Source organism: Fimicolochytrium jonesii (genome assembly GCF_025526975.1).
Source record: "Fimicolochytrium jonesii strain JEL569 chromosome Unknown EV422scaffold_29, whole genome shotgun sequence".
NCBI lineage: Eukaryota > Fungi > Chytridiomycota > Chytridiomycetes > Spizellomycetales > Powellomycetaceae > Fimicolochytrium > Fimicolochytrium jonesii.
In genome coordinates, this window is record NW_026515696.1 from 365117 (window position 1) to 385801 (window position 20685).

Sequence of the window (20685 nt, forward strand, 5' to 3'; positions counted from 1 at the left end):
CACTTTAGGTGAGAATGAGAAGCCGCACACAATACCAAAGCCGATCGCTTGAGGCAGCCTGCATTGGGGCGGCCTCGCGGTGCGCTCTTCTGTTCACGATCGCTTGAGGCAGCCCCCTGCTAAATCTGTGCCGCCAGACTTTGCCTGGTTCCCTTCACGAAACTATCCCCATCAATGATCTCCACCGTAATGCCTTCCCCGGCAGTGTCTCAACACTTCTACCTTTTGAATTCTTCAGTTCCGCACGACTTTCAATGTGTCAACTCTCGCCGACATCTGCAATGCTCCGCAACATTTTTCAGGTCGCTTACGCTGGATCCCTGTTCTTCTTTCCGTCATCGGCGTCCGTATCGATCTCGTCGATGTATGCGAAGCATATGCTGACTCCATAGTTTTACAGGTCCCTCTGTCTTTACCCCCTCGGCCCAGTCGCCAGAAAATCATCCGGTTAATATCAGGCGTAACCTTCCCTGACTGCAGCATTCCAGAGCACAGTACAGCCTGGCCAGCGTCGGAGTCCGCAGAGGATGCACAGAGGAATCAAGTGGCCCAAAGGTCGGTGATTGCAATGCGCCGAGAGGGCATCCCCAAGTACTGGACATACATCATCGGGCTGGGTTGAATGGTTTAGATTAAGATGAACTTCAAAGCGTTGGCACAGGCATCGTCCCTGCTGACCACCATTTACCTTGCGATGGTTGGGCGCCCTGGCGGTAAATCATTGGTTCAAATGAGTTGTCATCCCGCTTGTGCCGAGCAGATGGAGCGTAGCCAACAGAGCCTTCGTATACTGTAGTTTAGAGTCCTTTCTTTCCCTCTCGGCGACCGGTTTTGTTCTGTTTTGTTCCTGTAAAGTGCCGAAGGTCTCATACTCGACCGGGTACTTCCCGCGACAGTCCAACGCACTTTTCTTTCGGAAATGCTAAAACGACACCTTGCCATCACTCGCTTGAGGCTGACTGCATTGGGGCGGCCTCGCCGTGGTTTGACTGCATTGAAAGGAGGAGGAACTCATGTAATAGGTGATAGGGGTAGATAGCATAGCTTTGTTGTTCTTGGAAAAGTGCGTTGGACTGTCGTGTGCGTTGGACTGTCCGGCACTCTCTGGATCTTCCAGAGAGTGCCGCCGGAGCGCCGTCGGCGCGATTGCGGGCGAGTATGATACGAGACCTTGGCAAGGGTAAGCGGGCGTAGCCTTTCTTATCACTTGACGATGGATCGGACAGTTGGGATCGCTTCTCGATTGGTGAGGTGAGACGCATCGAACCGACGGTCGATACACACAGCGATTGGTCAAGCTCGCCAATGATTATTACGCATTATGCCGCCGAAGAGAAAACCCGCGACCGCCTAGGCTGACGAGACGCTCGGCGAAAATCAGGGCGGAGAAACGTGAGGCGTCGTTCGCCAAAACAGAACTCCAGTGATGAAAAGAATCGGATAGAAGAGTATTTTGATGATATTTTGATTTTCATTGATTGTGGATAAACATAGAGTAGATAAATATAGGGGAAGAAACTAGAGCACGCCAGAACATGAGAAAAGAGAAGATCGTTGACAAGGGAAAGTATGGCATGCCAGAACATGAGAAAAGAGAAGAACGTCGAAAGGAAAGTAGAGCAGGCCGGGAAGAGAATCATGTCGCGACAGAGAAGGGGAGAGGAGAGTCGTGAAGGAGAAACATAATCGGGGAATAAGAAACCTTACTAAACTAATGGCTTCCGTGCGTGATGATGATGAGACAGGCGGTCGCTTGTTCTGGGGACGCGGAAGGTGGTCGATGGCTTTGTGACCGATATGGGGTAGGACCGTCGACCGATATGGGGTAGATGAATGTCGTTTCGAAGTCGCTGAACGGAGTCAGGATGATGTGGTTTGCGCGGACTTGTACGTGACTGTTTTCGGTGTTCGTGAAGTTGTTTCAGGCTGCCGTGCTTGCTGCGTTCTTCGAGTTTCGTAGGCTTTTTGGTTGACCGGAAGGGAATGGCGGTTTGAGCGGACGTGAGAGCGGGATTTTTTTGAGGAATCGAGGGATGGGGATCGGAGGGTATGAGGGCTTGCGATGAGGTGCGAACGAGTGCTTTTGACGAGTGCTTTTGACGAGTGCTTGCGAACGAGTGCGTTTGACGAGTGCTTGCGAACGAGTGCGTTTGACGAGTGCTTGCGAACGAGTGCGTTTGACGAGTGCTTGCGAACGAGTGCTTTGGACGAGTGCTTCCAGGCGACGACGCAGGACTTTGTGAGCGTTTTGCGGTGGGTCGTACGTAGTATTTGGCTTGCAATGCTGGTTGCATCGTCGCCGGTTCGAGTTTTGACGAGTGCTTGTAGGCGACGACGCAGGACTTTGTGAGCGTTTTGCGGTAATCGTAGTATTTGGCTTGCAATAGTGGTTGCATCGCATCGTCGCCGGTTCTCGTTGTTTGATGTGTTCGTTCGCATTGAATTGTTGTGTGTTCGGTTGGATCGCAACTGAGAGTGTGAAGTAAGTAGCCCTCTCCCCTCCGTCCCATCACCATCATCGCCTAAGGCAATTTGTGACCCAAAAGTCCCATCCAAATCACGGAGAAAGTCAGAAGATCCAATAGCCCGGCCAAGCGAAGCAGTGAGCGCAAAGAAAAGGTTAGTCTTCAAGCCCAACGGACGTGGCTTTCTCTCGCTTTGCGAGCCGCCACGCCAATCGCATCAACTTCGCCGATCGTAGATACTGTGTATGCTTCACCGTCTTCGCAGACGGGTCCGGGGATGAGATAAGGCTCACCCCTAACAAGCTTAGGATCGACAACGAATGACGAGAGGTCAAACGTTGAGGATCCCCACCCTGGCTCAAACAAGCACCTTGTGCTCTAACCCTCGAGTGCGACGGTCCCAGCGGAATCACCCGCCAGCATGCCGCACCGAGTTGGATGACACGAAATCTTCAGTGGCGCGCTGTTGCGCTGACTCCAGTACACCGGACGAACGGCAGCAGAAAGCATCGGCGCTGCTTGCTGTCATGTATCTGTTGATCTTGGCTGCCGTTCTTGCGTCCGCTGTCTGGAGGTGTTTGGAAAGCCGAAAGCGGGGCCTGTAGTGGGCCACGTTTGCAAGTCAGGCTTGGTCGATCTCCTTACAGAACCACCAGGGGACCTGAGCCTCCCGAAGGAGTCAAACGTCTCCTGACGAGGGTTGAAAACCATGTCAAGAGCGCGCGATGATGTGTTGTCCGGGGGTGAGCGAGCATCCTGCCCCTAAGAGTTCAAAGAATGCGTCAATATACCGAACTTGAAAGACGCGTAGCAGTGAATGCAAGACGAGGAGAAGGAAAAGTACTCACCATTGGTCCAAAGGCGACCAACAAGGGCGACCAACGAACGACACTGGGGATGATAGGTCTTGTCCCTAAGAGTCAAAAGTATGCATCAATATACCGAACTTGAAAGACGCGAAGCAGTGAATGCAAGACGAGGAGAAGGAAAAGTACTTACCATTCGTCCGAAGGCGATCAACAAGGGCAACGAATATGGGCAACACGCAACGAAGGGACAAAGGAGTCCCTTGAGGGGAGAAGATGCGCAACATGGCTCGCGAGCCATGTCGCACATCACCTCCCCAGTTGAGACGAAAACGGTATCAGTATGATGGATGCAAGATGTCAAGATGCAGGCAAGATTGGCCGTACATACCATACAACACGAGAGCTGCCCATCACCAATGCTCGTACCCAACGGATTGTTGATGTACATGACATGAAATAGGAGTTCCCATCCTCCTCTTCACTTCTGACGATCGTTGAGCGCCCCAGTCGCTCCTGCGCTCCTGCGCGCAGGAAGAACCGGTTCCCCCGTGCGAAGCTGATGGCCCGAAGGCTGCCGTCCGAAGAACCTTCCCAATGCGCTACAAACTGCTTGCTCGGCGGCTACCGAATCTCCCTCCCTTCAACCGCGTCCTTCAAAGACTCCTGAATCACATACCTCAGACTCCGGCGCCTCGATTCCCTCAATTCCTTGTGTATGTTCTCCGCTGTGCGATATGCCGCTGGGTGTCGATCGTTTGAATGGCTTTCGGTTTTGTTGGCGTGTGTAGTGAATTGTTGTGTTGATGTGGGTAATTTGTTATGCGTCTGCTTTGATTCTATTTTGTTGGCGTGTGTAGTGTTGTGGTGATGTGGGTAACTTGTTATGCGTCTGCTTTCATTCTTCTTCTATGCTGAATTTTGTTCTTTGTTCTTCTTTTTGTTTCGTTTTCTGGGCACGAGGAGCAGATGAGTAAACTGGCCAAAGTGTAAAAGACGGCGCACGGGAGGTACCTTTTTTTTTTTTTTGGTTCCGTTATTTATTTTCTTGGGGTTTTTCTACAGGCACCACAAGTGAGCAACAGGGTTGAAGACGACGAACAGGAGGAGCACCCTCACGCACCTTTTTATTCTATTTTCAAGTCGGATTATAACGGACGTATCTGATCTTGACTTGGACGTTGACGTTTAAATTGATCGGCGGTGATGTTGAAGATACAACGGCCGATGATGTTGGATGTTGGTGAATGAGTGTAAGCTTGCGGTGAATGCGTGTAGAGTAGACGTTGAACGCCCTTGGTAGTGTTGGAGAAGCCGTGGTAATGATGGTTGCTGAGTGAGTGTAGATCCGGCGTTGAACGTCCTTGGTAGTGTTGGAGAGTGCGTGTTATGATGCTTGCTGAGTGAGTGGAGAGCCGACGTTGAACGCCCTTGGTAGTGTTGAAGAAGGCGTGGTCATGATGACCTTGACGCCGACGTTGAACCGAGTGAGTGTGTGTGTAGTTGATGTTAATGGTCGGCCTTGTTGATGTGAGAGAAGGCCGTGGAGTGGTGCTTGAGGTTGTTGAACGGCCTTGGTGGTGTTGGAGGAGGCCGTGGATCGGTGCTTGCGGAACGAGGTAGTGTTGATGTTGTTTATGAACGGCCTTGGTAGTGTTGGAGGAGGCCGTGAGGTAGTGTTGATGTTGTTGTTTTTTGAACGGCCTTGGTAGTATTGGAGGAGACCGTGTATTGGTGCTTGTGGAACGAGGTAGTGTTGACGTTGTTGTTGAACGGCCTTGGTGGTGTTGGAGGAGGCCGTGGATTGGCGCTTGCGGAACGAGGTAGTGTTGATGTTGTTGTTGATCGGCCTTGGTAGTGTTGAAGAGGCCGGATGCAGGGTACTGGTGATTGATGCTTGAGACGCCGATGTGGGAAGCGCTTGGATTGATGTGGATAGGCTTGGATGGTATTGGATGGATGCCCGACGACGAAGCGCTTGGTGTGTATAGATTTAGGTGGTCTTGGATGGATGCCCGACGACGAAGCTTGGATTGATGTGGATAGGCTTGGATGGGTGGTGGTGGGTGCCCGATGACGAAGCGCTTGGTGTGTGGTGTGAGTGATGTGGGAAGCGCTTGGATTGATGTGGATAGGCTTAGGTGGTCTTGGATGGACGCCCGACGACGAAGCTTGGATTGATGTGGATGGATAGGCTTGGTTGGGTGGTGTTGGATGCCCGACAACGAAGCGCTTGGGTGTGTGTGTGAGTGATATGTGGGACGCGTTGGGGGCTGTAAGCGCGCGCGTGAAGCTGGTGTTGTTTCTTGTTGTGTTTATTAACACGTCGGGAGTTGTGTTTCCTGAGTGTTTGGGTGAGTGGGAAAAAGTCAAGGTGGGAAATTTGCTGCTCGCGTTTATATGCAGGCGCTGGAAACACGTTGGCTCGCTTACGTTTGAGGTCAAATTTACAGCTTACATAACGCGTTTTGGTTCCAAATCGTGAGACTGGAGATACAAAACAGCTAGAAATCATGTTTCGTAACGTTGCGAGCCCGTTGCAAACGAGAATGTTGCTACATTCGTAACATGGGGACGATCTACGTGGAATTGGAGATGACGATGGGCATTAGGAAAGTGACCTCCAAAAGACATGAAACATGCCTATCCATGATCGGGAGAATGAGAGGAGTTCAGAGAGCCCACGGGAAGTGAGTCTGCTCATCTTCGAGAATTCCATGATCTCCCTGATCATCTGATCTGGCACACGTCCCATCTGATCCTGGCACACGTCCCATATCGGTAGTTGGCAATGGGCATAGGTTACGTGGGTGCTCCAAGCAACGGAGAGTCCTTTCCTACTCCGCAGGTTCGCTTGGATGCACCCTCCATCCTGTAGTGAGGCCCATATAACCGACCCTCTGTGTAACGGGGTCCTGTCTCGTGTTATTGCCCACGCGTTATTGGGGGAACCCCAAGGGACTCCCGACTCCCTACTACAGGTTGGACCCCATGCTTCATGCTGGGGCTGCATGCTGTAGTGCATTTCAATAAAGGTCGCCCCTCTCATATGGTGTGCTCCAACAGATGTGGTTGGTTTTCCACGTCCAGCACGTTCCGAAGCGCACCCTCCGACCCCTGCCCGCTTAGGAGGTGAAGGCAGTCGTCCATCCAGCCAGCTGAGAATCCGCTTTCGACCGTGGAATGTATGGTCCATAGGTATGGTGATGGAAATCCATGATATCGCTCGAAGGGTTCTGCACTCATGTATGGCCGCTCTCTAACGAAGATCTATCCTGGGCTGGACAGATATCCAGAAGCCAGTGTCGGCCGTGCGAGAGACGCTGGTCAGCCGGGTCTATCTCATATCATGCATGCCTGGCTCCCCGGAAGCACCCTCGGAAGGCATATCGTATCTTAAATTCGCGTTGATCGGCTCGCTTGAAAGGGAACGTGCATTCTGCAGTATAAACTCCATGTGAGGTCATTCTCCGCGAAGAGGGTCATCCGACTTGGATTGACGAGAGCGTTGTTTGTCCTCAGAAGCCTGGGCCGGATGCTCCCTGAGTTTGGAGAACGCCAGGCAAGAATGATGCGGATACGACACTCGTCATCGTTTACCTTCACACCTTGGACGCAGGAGGTGAGGCGACCGCATTCGATCGTAACGACACTTCGAATTTATGAGGCTGGATCAGTACCGTTTTCGAGAGCGTTTCTTGGCAAACCGAAGTAAACCTTTCGCGGATGGAAGGTGAGCCCGTTGAGGAAGAATTCGCTGTCCGACATGCTGTCCTTGAACACGAGGGCAGCTAGTTTAGCCTCCACCGAGTTGCGGATGTGAGAGGCGAGTCTCACTTCAAGCGCAGCACGCGACACTCGACGTCAACACGGTCAACACGGCGTCGATAAAGGATGAAAGCAGCGAGCGCTGGGTCTGCCTGCCTGAGCGCAACAGCAGCAACGCCGCCTGCCCGATTCCAGAGTGCCCTTAGCGGAAGGGAAACGAATCTCGATCTGCTGTTTGCGCGACCATCAAACCGTTGTAGACAGCTCACCCCGCCTCAAGCCTGCCGTTATCGAGAGCTTTATCAACAAACACCGACAAACACACTGCTCCACAAGGATCCAAGCACGGCGACCTGTAGGCGATCACTCCTGGCCCGATGGGGGCCTCGAAGAACCATGGAATGTAGGAAGGATCGCGTCAATGCGTGACGTGGGCAGCTGAAACGACGCAAACCCCTTGACATCAACAGGAGACTGACTGGACAGGGCTGGCCAACAATATTCTCTCATAACCGGACTCCTACCAGCTACGCAGGACTCGACAGATGACGGGTTGGACAGCGCCAACATCGCCACACATATGGTTGGCATCGCAAACCCCTTGACATCAACAGGAGATTGGCTGGACAGGGCTGGCCAACAATATTCTCTCACAACCGGACTCCTGCCAGTTACGCAGGACTCGACGGATGAGGGATTGGACAGCGGACAGCGGACCAGCCGGTACCAAGGCCAAATTAGTTTTGCTTGACACGACCTGGCTCGGAGAACGTACGGTCCAGCAACCATACGTTCACCGACCATTGCTGCCTACTCTCATAGGACGGGGTGCCGATGTCGAAAAGTCCTCTTGCGGACGGGGCGGATGCAAGAGCTCCATCAAGCGCTACAGTATAGTAACTCGGACTTGCGCAACTATCATCATTGATTCAAAGTGCATTTCGTAAGCTTTGAAAGCGCAGCAGACACGGGTACGTTCACAGTTTGAACCTTTTGTGTGTGAGGTGAATGCCAATTGACGGTCACTTTCAGGAGCAGACCGATGGCGTAACCCCTTCAAAGCGAAAGCCTCGTCAAAACGGCCCGATCTCCCCAAATGAGTTCATGTCTAGCGCAACCTGAAGATCCGCGATGAATGCCCTAGTTGGATGATGCGGGGGGAGCTCTTTTGCAATCCGCTGCGCAACCCGGCCGGCATAATTATGATGACAAGGAGGCGGTAGAGTGGCATGAGCTAAAAGTTGTGCTGCATCGTCTAAACCCTTGCGTGCGAGAGGAGACATGAAGCTCGCAAGGGTTTCCGCATCGGATGGGGCGGGCGGCGATGAACGACCGAAGGAGAAGAACTCCCGACATCCAGCTCCCGAAGGTCGTGTCTTCCTCGGGATCTTCCGCTTGCCAAACTACGCGCCAGTTTACCTCTCGCCAGCACGGAGATAGGTGCAGCGTCCAACTTTGGTCCCCGGAACGCTTTTTTCCCGAGTCTCCATCCATGCACACGCCGTTGCTCCTCGTAACATGTTATATATACTCTCAGAAACCCCACCCTGAGTCTGTCTATACCTCTACCTGCCCCCCGCGCAAAATCTGATCGTAGAAATAACCCACATCGCTTAAACTACTTCTGGGTGAAAGGGAATCTACCTGACGACATGGATAATGACAAAAGATTGGCTCCCCATTGCGGTGGTGGCCGGAATCTTGTCCCCATTTGTTTGTTTGGTTTTCTTTTTCTCTTCCCAATCACATCTCATCCGGCTCCAAGCACGTATCCAGCGTGTCGCGGTTGCACGTCGGTCGCGTGCCTAGTTCGGGGAACAGCCCGTTCTCGTACAGCCAGAGGAAACTCCACGTTCGCGCTTTCTCGGTTCTATCATTGGGCAAAAACACGGCGGGTAAGTAAATCAAGAGAGTGTGGAAGGGGGGTGTCAAAAGCCACGAGCAAAGGAAAGGAGGCGAGACGGAGAGTGGAGAGGAGAGACCCCCGGAGCTTACTGAGCAGCCCAGAAAAAGTACCCGGACCCACCAGCGTACGCGTCCGCGTGCGCCTGCACAAACTTACTGGTGCGGCGACGGAGGTTCTCCCGGTGTCCGTTGAACCCGTCGTCCGGCGTTTCATATTCCAGGTCTCGCCACTAAAAGGGGAGAGCGAAGAAAAAGCCATCGCCCATTTGGGGAAGGTGAGGGCGTGTTTTTCCCCCATGCCGCAGAGACGGGTGTTTGCGCTTCCCCTCTCAGGACGCAGAAACGAACGCGTGGAATGTTAGGGCGGAGTCCCATACCCCGTTGCAATTGTCCTTGCTCCCGTTCCACTTGTCCTCTGCGGCCCCGCCGCGCGTGAAGCCCGGCTCGTGGCTCAGGTACGGTGCGTCGCACCATGTCATGGCTGCTGACCATTCACCGACTGGGGAGAAACGGGAGGGGGGGTTTGCGTCAGAGATTATTTTGTGCCAAGGTCAGATTACGCCAAAGAGAGACCGCCGGGTCGTGAACCAACGCGGCTGCTTTTACTTGTACTTACCAACCGCTTGCTGAGGACGTGTTTTTACCGCGAAGGAAACAAGAAATAGAACGCGGCATGATGATCAGCTCCGTGCAAACCATCTCACAACTGGCCATACCCTCCCCATCTTTGCAACCCATACCTTTCCCCCAATCTCGATAGCCTCCAACGACTTCTTATTGTTGCACGCGGCATCCAGACGCTGTCGCATACTCATATGGTGGAAGCTGGTGTAGAAGACCTGGTAGATGTGTACGTCCACACTGACGTCCGCACAGTCCCATGCTCCCGGGTAGTGTTCCCCGGTTGCTTTTGATGTGGACTCTAACACCAGAACCCTCCCTGTGCGCATGATGTTTTCACCGTTGAAAACTCGCAAAGGCCGTGCTGCGTCGCGAAATGCTCGGCTGGGCTCGAGACAGGCCAACCCTTGCCGTTATCGAGTCGGAAGGTGTGGCTCCCATACGCGAGGGTCGTAGTCTGCAGCGTGGACCTTCCAGAGTGCACGGCGACAGTGCGATCATTGATGGAGGAGAACAGATCAATGAATGATTGGGAACTGCATGCTGCGGATGTAAGCAGAACGACGAGAGGCTTTCACGTACCCTCCACACTGATTATGGACGACGACATGAGTCACGCCGGATGGGTCCAGGAAGGCCTGACTCATAATACAGCCCTCTCCTTGGACAGTGGCGCCAATCCGAATCGAACGAGGTAACACACGGAGACGCAAACCCAGTCTCCTCCGATGTGTTTATCATGCCTCGACACTCATGACATCCTCTTTTATTGAAATGCGTGGACGTTCCGTCGCTTCGTTCCAAAACAATGTTCCACTCAATGACCGCAGAGTACCCGTCGTTGATGCCGTTCCAGAATAGATTCTTGACTCCATTGGCTTCTTCCCAATACTCCGGTAAGGAGGGTTGAGCTTCAGTATAGGGCGTACATTCACCCATAATGTGTTGAACGCCAGGAAATTCACGTATGGAGGCGGTGGCATCCCCGGAATAGCAATGCCATGAGATGATGTCGATGACCCCGCCAGCCTGTACCAACAAGGGCCTCGGGTAATCAGGTCTATCATGACTGTGTGCGTAGCCCACGATTTTGGAGATGTCCCTCGTCATTCCGTAGGCGTCGAGTTTTTGCCGCATCAACCTGGCCACCTGGGCAGCGTTTTCAGCAGAAAACTCCATGCCGACCCAACCACCGTGATTCACTTTGACGAGAGGCTCGTTGATCATTCCCACCCAACCAACGTGGAAACCCTGATCGCGCCATAGTTTGGCTGCGGTGGCAAAATATGCCGCCCCGTCATCAATGTGTGCGGCGTCAAATATTCCCTACCAGTTGTGCATGCGAAGGGTGGCCTCATCTATATACCATACATAATGGAATGGCGGTGTTAGAGATCGCTTCGCGGCATCAAAGCGAAGCACCATAAGAGCGCGGATAAGCGGTGTAGTGCGGCCATTAGTACTTGCCTTGCATCATCCACCATGGCAAAGCCCAGGACTCAAGATACAGGATGATCTCAGGGTTGATCGTAAGGATATCTTTTAGAACGGGAAGCACGTTGGCACGTGAAAACGGAGTGATTGCCATTCTGGAGGCGTCCAGTCTCTTCCCGGTCTGCAGCGAAGAAGGTGAATGTGGCACCGCACGTCAGCAGGACTGATCGAGTCACTACATTGACACAAAAACCAAGAGCATACTTTCAAAGAAAAGTCATTCTGAGCGGTCCCGTCATAAAACATTCCTTCTACAGCGAAATCGTTCGGGCCAACCGGAACCCGAACAATGTGCATCCCAAGCCCGGTTGTCCGGTCATAGAACTTCCTGAGAATCTTCCAGTACTGACCGGCGTCATTCGCTTTCGTGCGGAGGAGCAGCATTGCTGAAACTTCCGTCATGGCGGCGCCAGATCCGAGCATCTACTGATGTTTGATGTTTGCATCCACGAGAACGGTCGCGGAAGCGCCACTGCCTCCATTTGCCAGTGAGACGCCTTGGAACGACCACGGCACCCGCTCGTCACCCTTAATTGCCGTGTAAGGTGTGCTCCAGATACCTGCTTGATTGAACTGCCCGGGAGGAAGACTTGGGTGGCCGCATGGATAGGACGATTCCAGATCTGCATAGGAAGCATAGGAGCTTGTAAGAGATTGGCTCTGAACATCCCAACTTCCAGATCCCAACTTCCAAAGCGAAAAGAACAGTGACCGCCGGTGACTCACCAAAAGAGAAGGTGACGGCTCCATTCAAGGGAGCCGAACGGTCCCAGTAATGAGTACGACCAACTAAGTTTGTCGGGTCAGTATCCCGAATAGTTACAAGGACGAGCTGCCATCCAGAGCTTGTGATGCGGCCGGAAGCCGAGAAGAAGTCGCATTGCTCCGAAGCATACAAGGCACGCTCCTGAAACGGCTTATCGTTCGGCCCTCGGATTCCCTGTCCCATTGATCCAACCACGCTGAGGCTCCTTACCCGCGACTTTCCCAACTAAGCCCTTATATGTCGCGGCATTCAAGGTGGTTTTCCCATCCAGTACGTCGGTGAGCGGCACACTGCCAACGACCCGAACCACACCCCTCCTCGGCACACTGACCCTAGCCACTAGCCGATGATATGGCACACAAAATACAAGTCGGCCCACGCTCTCACTTACCCGATGGGGTTTTCATGCATCTCCCATACTCGCAAGCCATCCCCCTGGCCGTGGTGCCCAAGGAGCGTTCTTCAGGAGGTGACATTGTATAGTGGCGCATCGTTATGGACGCCTCCTTCCCCACCGGCAACTCTGTGAACGACCACATTTCACAAGAGTCCTTTGGCACCTGCCGCCTCGACAAGGTCGACTACCTTCTCAAACTGCGCAACGGACATACCCCGACAACCCCTGACCCTATGGGAGGTCGAATGGGCCGATGCCTACCGCATCAACCCGCTGCGCCCGTGCGGCCCGGCACTGCAGCTTATCTGATGGGACGCCAGATATTGGCTTGGCCACGTATTCCAATTCGGCTGTCGCACATCCGGCCACGAGTGCTGTTGTGAGGCAGGTTGTGAGGGGGATATCGTCGCCTCATCAGCCAAAGAACGGTAGTAAGCATGGGCTCACCAAACTGGCACTTTTACAACCAAGAGTTCGAGACCGCGGACGACACAACCTTCCAGCTGCATGACCTCGTTGGAACGCAGAGGGGCGGTGGTCTGGGCTACTTCCCCGGCAACCCGGCACTGATTGTGTGCCTACCGACAAGAGGAGCGGTCCAACAAGCAACTCCAAGCCCTCTTTGCCAGGTTCACAACGGGCAACTACAAAGACGAGGATCGGAGCATCATGATTCTCTGTTTCCCCGCGGCCAACCTGCGCGCGCCGACGAAGGGTGCCGATGACCTCCCGGAGGCGACGCAAGACGGGTACGGCGTCACGTTCCCAATCGGGAAGCGGTGGGACGATATCAACACGCATCCGTTCCTCGCATGGCTAAAATCCGAGCGACCCACGCACAGCGAATTTGACGACGTGGATATTGACGTGGAACCTCCGCACTGGCTCGACTACGAGAAGAGCATCGACGAGGGGTTTGAAATGTTCCTCGTCGATTGCTTTGGGTACACCGTTGGCAGGTGGAGTGGATCGACGCCGTTGGAAGACCTTGTACCGTATCTTGAGGAGGCGTTTAACGCTTTTAACGCGTTCCGTTAGTTGTGCATGCAGAGACCTTGTACAGTCAGGCCCCCAATTTACCGGGATCGACAATTGAGGTCAGTGTCCATAAAGCTGGGTCTGCTGGGTCCCCCCCAAGATTAAGTCAGAGTGTCGGCCCCCAGAGCAAAACAGCCATCCGAGAGGCCGACATTGCCTTTAAACTTTTTGACAACCCCAGCACTCGACGGCGCCACCGCTAGGTATTAGGGTTCTAGAGTAGGGCTCTAATCCCTCGCGGTGCCGCTGGCCGTCTGGTTGGCTGTTAGCTCTGGCTGGGGGCCACGTTCGTCTTGCCTTTCAGGTTTGCTTGCCGCTGGGAAACCCGCGACCTCGCTTTGTGAAACGGACATTGAAATCAATTATGGGGGGGACCCAGCTTTATGGACACTGACTGTAAAATATGACATTTCATCGAACAATGCAAAAGGGGGACGTGACCGTCTGCTGGGAACATTTGTCCTTCATGTCGTCTGGTGGAGGGGACGTGAGAGGAGAACCAGTAGTTTTTAGCCAGCATCATGAGGTGGCGATGATGGCAGTCAGCCAGAATCCGGCATACACCTGTACGGTTGACGAAGGAAGAACTATATTTCAGTATGCCTCCTCCGGCATTGCGCCCCGGCGTTTCGTTTCGCTTAGTCGGCACGATCTTGGCATCTGAGTCGTCACGGCGGGGGTTCTCTTGCCGAGCTTCAGGGATAAAAGACAGAGAAGAGATGTAGCAAGCGCGAGAACCTCATCCATCCTGCTGCAAGCAACTTCATACCACCGAGCCCTCGTTGGTAGCCTCCGCTGCAGGGCATCATCTCCTCCTGCGACGCGTCCGGTGACCCTGGTGATCTCGCAATTCGAAACCTAAAATCACTCAAACCCAACGCAGCATGGAGCAGTTCTCCAGTCCCACTCTACGCGCTACAGAGGAGTACCCGTGGTCCCAAGATCGCGCGGAATTCGAAGGGTTAGGGTTAGGGTTAGGGTTCGAGTCTGCGTGCGGAGGATAACAGCAGACGGGAGGAGTATAGTGGCTGCACAGGCTTGATGATGGTTGACAGCCCATCGCAGGATGATGTTCAAATAACTGCGGACCCGTTGGACAAGTGATGGAGAAAGCGGGGGGTTCAGGGGGGCGGCAGCGCCCCTGGGTTTTTTTCTGTAATAAGTATGTGATATTTATAATAATACACCTCGTCAAATGAGCAGCGTACAGAGGGGGGTCCAGGGGGGAAAGCCCTGGTGGGGGTGCGGGGGGAACCCCCGCTGTCTGTGGTTGAGTGTAGTTTGGTGGGGTTTTCTTCACTCGGCAAAGTGTAGTTTAGTGGGTTCTGGGTTCGACGCGCAAAACCCACTAAACTGCACCCTGACCAGAGCGGCGTCTCTTGTTTGCAGTGCCGTGAAGTCGAGCACGTTGCGACGACGTGATACGTAGTAATCAGACAGATATCGCGATGGAGGTAACAGGCCTCGCCCACGGCCAGCATTCTCGGCAAGCATTTTCTGTGCGTTTCACCAAAAACGATCTCGAGCAACCAGCCTTCTCGTTCGTAAACCTCATTGCCGAGCGACCAAACCTGCCAGCTCCTTCATCAACACCTTCCACCACTGCTGGCCCTTCCTCGCGCGATGAGAAACGCCCGGTACCGCCACCTCGACGGCATCTCCGCCTGTGGTACCTCGATGAGCCCACCGGTTTGAATCTTGCCAATAATCGACTGAATGTCGCTCATGAGATCTATGTTCACCAACCCCGGGATCTGCGCAAGGTTCCTGTGGAAGAACCTTTCGCCGTTTACCGATATACCGTCCAGGCCGGAGCCCCTGCGGACTTGGTTTTCCGCTTAACACATTTAGATCGCCACCGACGTTTGCGATTGCACTCCGGCAATCGGGATGTCGAAGTAGGCTTCCTTGATGCCTTCAACCATTTCCTCTTCCGTCAGCGTGTATTCCCGTCGGAGCAGACCTTCCTCGCCGTCATCGTCATGGCCATTCTCCTCACGAGGCTCCGCGGCAGCCCGGATTTTGAAGAGGGTGGGTGCCGCATTTTGGTCAACGAACCACTGAATCTGTTGTTTGACAATTCCTCCAGCCTCCGCGAATAATCGCACCAGCGTCATACGTTCACCGGGGTCAGTCGGGTCCATCTTCTTGGTAAGCGGTATCATTATTAGATGACGCAAAAGTCCACCTTGGCGTCGTTGCTGAGTAGGGCTTCCGAGAGCCGCCGCCAGAGCCGCATGCGACACGGGAGTTTCTGATAACTCTGTTGGAGATCTCGCCGGGGTGGTTGCGGCTGTTACTTCCGCTGGTGTGGCGGGTTCGTCCTCGACAGGATCGCTGAAAAATGTGCAGAAAAACTGGGTGACGAGCCCTTGTTCCGTGCTTGCGGAGAGCACGGCGATGTCATCGATGTTCTTGCCCAACACGGCCCAGGTGTGGGCTGTCGCGTAGGTCGTTGCGACATCCTGGGGTATAGCTGCGTCAATGGTGATGCCATTTGGGCCCCCTTTATTGCCAATCGAAAACAGCGGGATCGCACAATCGTATCCGTAACAGATGTTCGGTAAAGCTCCCGGTTCCGAATACACAATGTAATCGGGTTTTGGCTTGGAGAATCCAATGGCGAGATCCCGCGGCACCAGGATATCTGTTCGATCACTGAGGAAGCCGAAGTTGAGTGGCAGATAGAGAACAAAGTAGATAGAAATCATTCATGATTGAACGCTTACTTCCGAACCGCATAGATATCAGACGGAAAAATATATTCCAAACTTGGCAGCCACATGTCTTCCAATTGCCTCTCGCTAGAAGCCAGAAGAACCCGATCCCACCGAATCTTGTCGAAGCATGATTCGAACTGCTGACCATTATCATTCAGGAGGAGATTCGGGGCCTGGAAAGGTATACATCCCGAGCTCGTAAGATTGTGTACCTTGGCGACAAGGACGTTGATGAGTTGAGGGTGTACTTACTGTGAAGGCTCGAAAAATTTCGGAAAGCGCAGGTCGCCTAGCCCAAGGAAGAGCGTTCAAGTGGGCCTTTCCGCCCCATGCGTGCAGCTCTATTCCAGCACCTTTCGTGACCTTGGGGAACGTCGCCGAACTTTTTTTGGCAGAAGGAACGACCGGATGACAGTCAAGTCCTATAAGTTGCGTGCCAGAGTGCTTCGACCCGCTCTCTTCCCACAGACCTACCTTGCAGAACCTCCGACGTCTGAACGTTGTCTCTTCAAGCCGAGTGTCGACAGTCGCTCCGAAACGGTGAAACCTTTATCGAAGTCGTAAAGAGGAGGAGCAGCCACAAAGGAGTTCCCTAGTCGCCTTCTTTTCGTATCGGCCATTGTCTCTGTGTCTGAGGAACGAAGAAGTTTGGCTTGCAGGATGTAGAGGAGGGGGATGGCTAACGTTATCGAGCGAGTTGCTTTGTCCTGCTGTTTCTTGACTGCAAGGTGGAGGATGTCAAAAAGCAAACGGTTCCTGTATGTAATACATATATGCTACGTACAGTCAGTGTCCATAAATAATTGATGTCCGTTTCACAAAGCTTACATAAACACAAGAATTCAGCAGTACTGTAGGCCGGTGGTCAATAACCCCCTAACCCCTCCGTTGCTCATAACCTTAACCTTTCTGGTATTCACCTTACAGCCCACACATTGTGAGACTTGAAGCCCTTTCTCATGACTCCCACTTGTTTGGCCCATCTCTTGTCGAAAGGTTCACCTTACAGCCCAGATATTCCCAGGCTTGGAGCCGTTAACGTTCACCAACAGACAGCGGGAGCATCTCAGGGCGTGCTCCCGGCTGCAGAGCTTCTCGGTACGTGGCGCCGCTCTAGCAAGCTCCCGCCAGTGAGCCGCCGGCCGAAACTCCCTTGCTTGCTAGGGTCGCTCAAGCTCCTCCAGCTATAAGAATATGGGGGGAAAGAAAGCCGCCAAACTTACACCATGCAATCCCGCCAACTGGAAGGAGATGAAGGCCATTCTGAACTCGGTTTGTGCGGCCAACCCGCAAACCTGCCCCATCCTCTGCCGTTTCGTGCACAACTATCAAGCTCGTCTCATCGCTGCGCACGAGGCCTGCGTGGCGAGAGAGGTCCACCCAATTCCCGTCCACCCACTAAATCACCTGGCCAGACTCCTCGAGGGCGATGAAGTCTGTGGAGCTGTCGAGTTGCTGCCAAGCACTGGAGAGCTTTTCTGCTCTTCGAACTGGGCTGAGCACACCGAGACGGCCGTGCGAACCGAGACGATTCTGAGCTTTCCTCACATCGAAGGTGATGTGAGGCGTCTCGGTGACGGGCTCACGGTCATAGTCGGTTGTCGGTTCACTCTTCTCACATCCGCCAATTTGCCGCCCCAAACTCGATATGGGGGAAGGGTGACTTACAACCTGCTGAAGGGAAAAAGTGTCCCCTACCTTGTCTTGCCCTTCGACTCGCCGGTCACTTTCCGATGCTGCTTGAAAAAAGACGACGTCCCAGCCTGGCTCGACGACGATTTGTCCATGAATTACACCTGTTTGAGAAGATTACCCGTCGAGACACTTTTCCCCACCATCTGGGAACAAGTTAGGACCACATGGCCGTGGCTCCCGCTGAGTGACCCCATCGAACCCCTTGTGATACCGAGAGTGCCCTTGGACCCCTTGCGGCGGAGACTAGAAAAGCTCCTGGATCATTGTGTGTTGAAGCTGCTGGGACGCTCCCAGGGCATGGAGGAGCGCCCTGTACATGACATAATATATTGGAAGATCGTCCGACATGCCAGAAGCGGCGGAGATTGAACTAACCCTAACCCTAACCCTAACCCTAACCCTAACCCTAGCAACGGGGAAAAAGAACTGGGTGAACGTCATAGGCGAGATCGTGGAAGCTTACAACAACTCGTTCCATGCCACCACCAAGCGCCGACCGATAGATGTCGCTAGTGGCCTGCAAGACCCAGAGCAGCGAGAGCAGATCACGTTCAAACCCCTTGATATCGGGACCAGCGTCAGGACGCTCTTCAACCGTAAGCAGTTCTCGAAGGGGTACGAGGCGCGATGGACGAAGAAGATCCATAAGATCACGGGGAGAAAGGGGAACCGATATTTCGTCAATGATTCCGAAGAACGTTCGTTCAAGGAGAGCAAGCTCCTTGTTGTCGAAGGGACGGTCCCCCTCAACGCGCGCTGCAGGGGTTTGTGAGGTAGAAGGTCTCATAGACACGTTCATCCAACCTTCCGCAGCAAAACGCGTCCCCAAGAGGAAGACCATCATCCCGTGTAGACCCGTTGATTCCCGCAGTGTTTCTCACCTGGTTACAAGAAGACTGGTGCAGCATCAGTACATTAGACCTGATTTGCACACTATTTTCTTGACTTCATTTTAAGAAGGCTAAGTAAAATCAATCAGTCATGCCACCGAAGGGCAAGACGAGAACGCAAAAGGACAAACGATAGCCAAACACCCCCCAAAAATGGCTCCCATCAGCGAAGAAAAGGCGAATTTTCAAGTCGAACTCATTCCAGGCCGTTTGGAGCTATCAGACCGGACACGAAGTGCGCGTCGTACAGAAGCACTTCGACGGTATTAGGACAAACTGGATGGAACAACTCGATGACAGCAATGAGCTTGATGCGAAGGCAGAGAGGGCCGCAAAAGATTGGCTGAAGAAGAAGGTCGGAAATATTGAAGGTCATGGGCCACTAAACCGGAACTTCAAGATGCTCAGTATGCATGTCGACAAAGTCGGTAGTGCCCGACCCAGGGAACGTCGAACAGCGGCCAATCTCAACGACTGTTGGCTCTGCCGGAGAAATTCTATAGCCCGTCCTTTAACGTCACCTTTCACTGTAGGCATCGAGAATCCGACGAGTTCCGCACAGGCAAGAGCGACCTCATGGTTACCCAAGTCATGGCCCCTGACGTAGACACAGTACGACAGAGAGTAGATGAATGGGCGATCGAGTGGTATCGCACAGTTATGGAGCATTCCGCGGAGAACATGCCTCAACTCCACGGGTACAAATGGGAATTCGCATCGATTGACTTCATATTCAACCCGGATGGCTTCAAGTGGGAGACGCGGAAGTTTCCTTGGGCCAAATATATGAACATCGTGGAGATCCCCCCAAACGATCTGGACCACTTCACAGAGATGCGCATGCAGAAAAGCAGAGAGGAAGGCATCTTTGCACCTGTACCCATCAAAGTCCCGATCAAAACCCGAAGAAGACAAAAGACAACAAAGGCACCGAGGACTAAGGCACAGAGGACAAGGAAAACGAAGGCTCAGACCCACAGGAAAACGAAGGTGCAAGTGAGATTGAGAAACGTAGACTAGTCTCACTCAAGAACACGTGTGTCTTGGAATACATCATCAAATACATGGGGGCACGGAAACAGGGGTGGAAGAGAGGCTGTCCGAAAAATATTCAAGATCTCGCGAAGGAGTTAAAAAATGTCATCGCCCGAGGACGGAGTATCTGTCAATATGCTAGTTCAATTCTGCAAGAATTCCGACATATCCCTCTATGCGTTCGATCCCCTCTACCATGAGGTCAAAATCCAGCGAGGGGATGAAGAAGGGTCCGACAACACCAGAGGAGACACTTTCGTATTTATCATAAAGGATGAACACATTTACCTGATAGAGGATATAGCCCTGCGGAAACAACTGATTCAGACAAAAACACAACGCAGAGTCAACCAAACTCACCGTCAGATTTGGAAAGGTTATAGCAACCAATCCTGACAAGGAATCTTTGACGAGGCTCTTCGAGAACAAAACTCAAGGCATCGTGGTCTATGACCGGGCAGACAAAGATGATTTGCGAGAGCAGATGCATCTGATCGCGCGAGGTACGGTGGTATCTCCTATGGTGGAAACTCAACGCAACACGGAACACCTCGTGTACAACGAACATCTGACAATCAGGATCTGCGAGGATCCGCAGATGTGCATGCAGATCGCGTCGGACCTAGGACTAAAGTACCTCGGTCAAGGTACGTCAGCGATGGCGATGGAGGCGTTCAAGTCCTTCGCCAAAATTGAACAGAGCGCATATTTCGAGTCGGTATGGAAGGCAATCCGTAGTGACCGTTTCTTGCGATGCGCCGTCAACGTGAAACCCGAGGTACTCGAAGTGCCTACCCCAGATTCAGAGACCAAAAGAGTCACACGTTTCCTGGACGCGACGCAGGTGGACTTCGAATTCAGGGCAGAAGATCATTTGGACGAGATCGTCTCCATCGACATTCAAACAATTACCCCACGAACGTAGAAATGATGCCGACAGATTATTCTGTGTCCAATTCGATGGACGAGGTAGAGCTCATAGACCCCCCCATGCAGTTCAATGGACGCGGCTGCATAGACGTGCCGAGGGACAGGTTCTATTTTTATTACGTCACATCCGACTCATTGGCAGTGTCAGGCTCCAC

At 53.1% G+C, this 20685-nt stretch overlaps 9 protein-coding genes across 9 annotated transcripts; 2 read left to right on the forward strand and 7 right to left on the reverse strand.

The window, feature by feature from the left end:
* Positions 1-1706: 1706 nt before the first annotated feature.
* On the reverse strand, positions 1707-3558 carry EV422DRAFT_509145 (uncharacterized protein; the record flags this gene model as incomplete). The annotated part of the gene is made up of 6 exons (XM_053068820.1): positions 1707-2522; positions 2643-2760; positions 2961-3064; positions 3111-3227; positions 3314-3378; positions 3465-3558. The coding sequence occupies 6 exons, from the start codon at positions 3556-3558 to the stop codon at positions 1707-1709; spliced, it is 1314 nt and encodes a 437-aa protein (XP_052922288.1).
* A 1126-nt stretch (positions 3559-4684) lies between these two features.
* On the reverse strand, positions 4685-6226 carry EV422DRAFT_232238 (uncharacterized protein). The gene is made up of 2 exons (XM_053065563.1): positions 5705-6226; positions 4685-5613 (listed from the first exon to the last, which is right to left on the reverse strand). Exons 1-2 carry the CDS (start codon positions 5784-5786, stop codon positions 4907-4909), a joined length of 789 nt encoding a protein of 262 aa, XP_052922289.1. The 5' UTR covers positions 5787-6226; the 3' UTR covers positions 4685-4906.
* Positions 6227-7402: 1176 nt separating this feature from the next.
* Positions 7403-8322, reverse strand: EV422DRAFT_509147 (uncharacterized protein; the record flags this gene model as incomplete). Its single annotated transcript, XM_053068821.1, has 3 exons — positions 7403-7671; positions 7815-7954; positions 8120-8322. 3 exons carry the CDS (start codon positions 8320-8322, stop codon positions 7403-7405), a joined length of 612 nt encoding a protein of 203 aa, XP_052922290.1.
* Positions 8323-8782: 460 nt separating this feature from the next.
* On the reverse strand, positions 8783-9894 carry EV422DRAFT_570938 (uncharacterized protein; the record flags this gene model as incomplete). Its single annotated transcript, XM_053072935.1, has 3 exons — positions 8783-8909; positions 9035-9174; positions 9685-9894. The coding sequence occupies 3 exons, from the start codon at positions 9892-9894 to the stop codon at positions 8783-8785; spliced, it is 477 nt and encodes a 158-aa protein (XP_052922291.1).
* On the reverse strand, positions 9856-11150 carry EV422DRAFT_232290 (uncharacterized protein). The gene is made up of 3 exons (XM_053065564.1): positions 11033-11150; positions 10148-10923; positions 9856-10035 (listed from the first exon to the last, which is right to left on the reverse strand). Exon 2 carries the CDS (start codon positions 10790-10792, stop codon positions 10160-10162), a length of 633 nt encoding a protein of 210 aa, XP_052922292.1. The 5' UTR covers positions 10793-10923; positions 11033-11150; the 3' UTR covers positions 9856-10035; positions 10148-10159.
* On the reverse strand, positions 11022-11461 carry EV422DRAFT_570939 (uncharacterized protein; the record flags this gene model as incomplete). Its single annotated transcript, XM_053072936.1, has 2 exons — positions 11022-11180; positions 11264-11461. The coding sequence occupies 2 exons, from the start codon at positions 11459-11461 to the stop codon at positions 11022-11024; spliced, it is 357 nt and encodes a 118-aa protein (XP_052922293.1).
* A 1198-nt stretch (positions 11462-12659) lies between these two features.
* EV422DRAFT_570940 (uncharacterized protein) lies at positions 12660-13260 on the forward strand (the record flags this gene model as incomplete). Its single annotated transcript, XM_053072937.1, has 2 exons — positions 12660-12759; positions 12812-13260. 2 exons carry the CDS (start codon positions 12660-12662, stop codon positions 13258-13260), a joined length of 549 nt encoding a protein of 182 aa, XP_052922294.1.
* A 1664-nt stretch (positions 13261-14924) lies between these two features.
* EV422DRAFT_232653 (uncharacterized protein) lies at positions 14925-16722 on the reverse strand. The gene is made up of 4 exons (XM_053065565.1): positions 16455-16722; positions 16233-16362; positions 15990-16153; positions 14925-15918 (listed from the first exon to the last, which is right to left on the reverse strand). The coding sequence occupies exons 1-4, from the start codon at positions 16598-16600 to the stop codon at positions 15108-15110; spliced, it is 1251 nt and encodes a 416-aa protein (XP_052922295.1). The 5' UTR covers positions 16601-16722; the 3' UTR covers positions 14925-15107.
* A 1299-nt stretch (positions 16723-18021) lies between these two features.
* Positions 18022-20525, forward strand: EV422DRAFT_570942 (uncharacterized protein; the record flags this gene model as incomplete). Its single annotated transcript, XM_053072938.1, has 3 exons — positions 18022-18443; positions 19099-19561; positions 19977-20525. The coding sequence occupies 3 exons, from the start codon at positions 18022-18024 to the stop codon at positions 20523-20525; spliced, it is 1434 nt and encodes a 477-aa protein (XP_052922296.1).
* Positions 20526-20685: the final 160 nt, after the last annotated feature.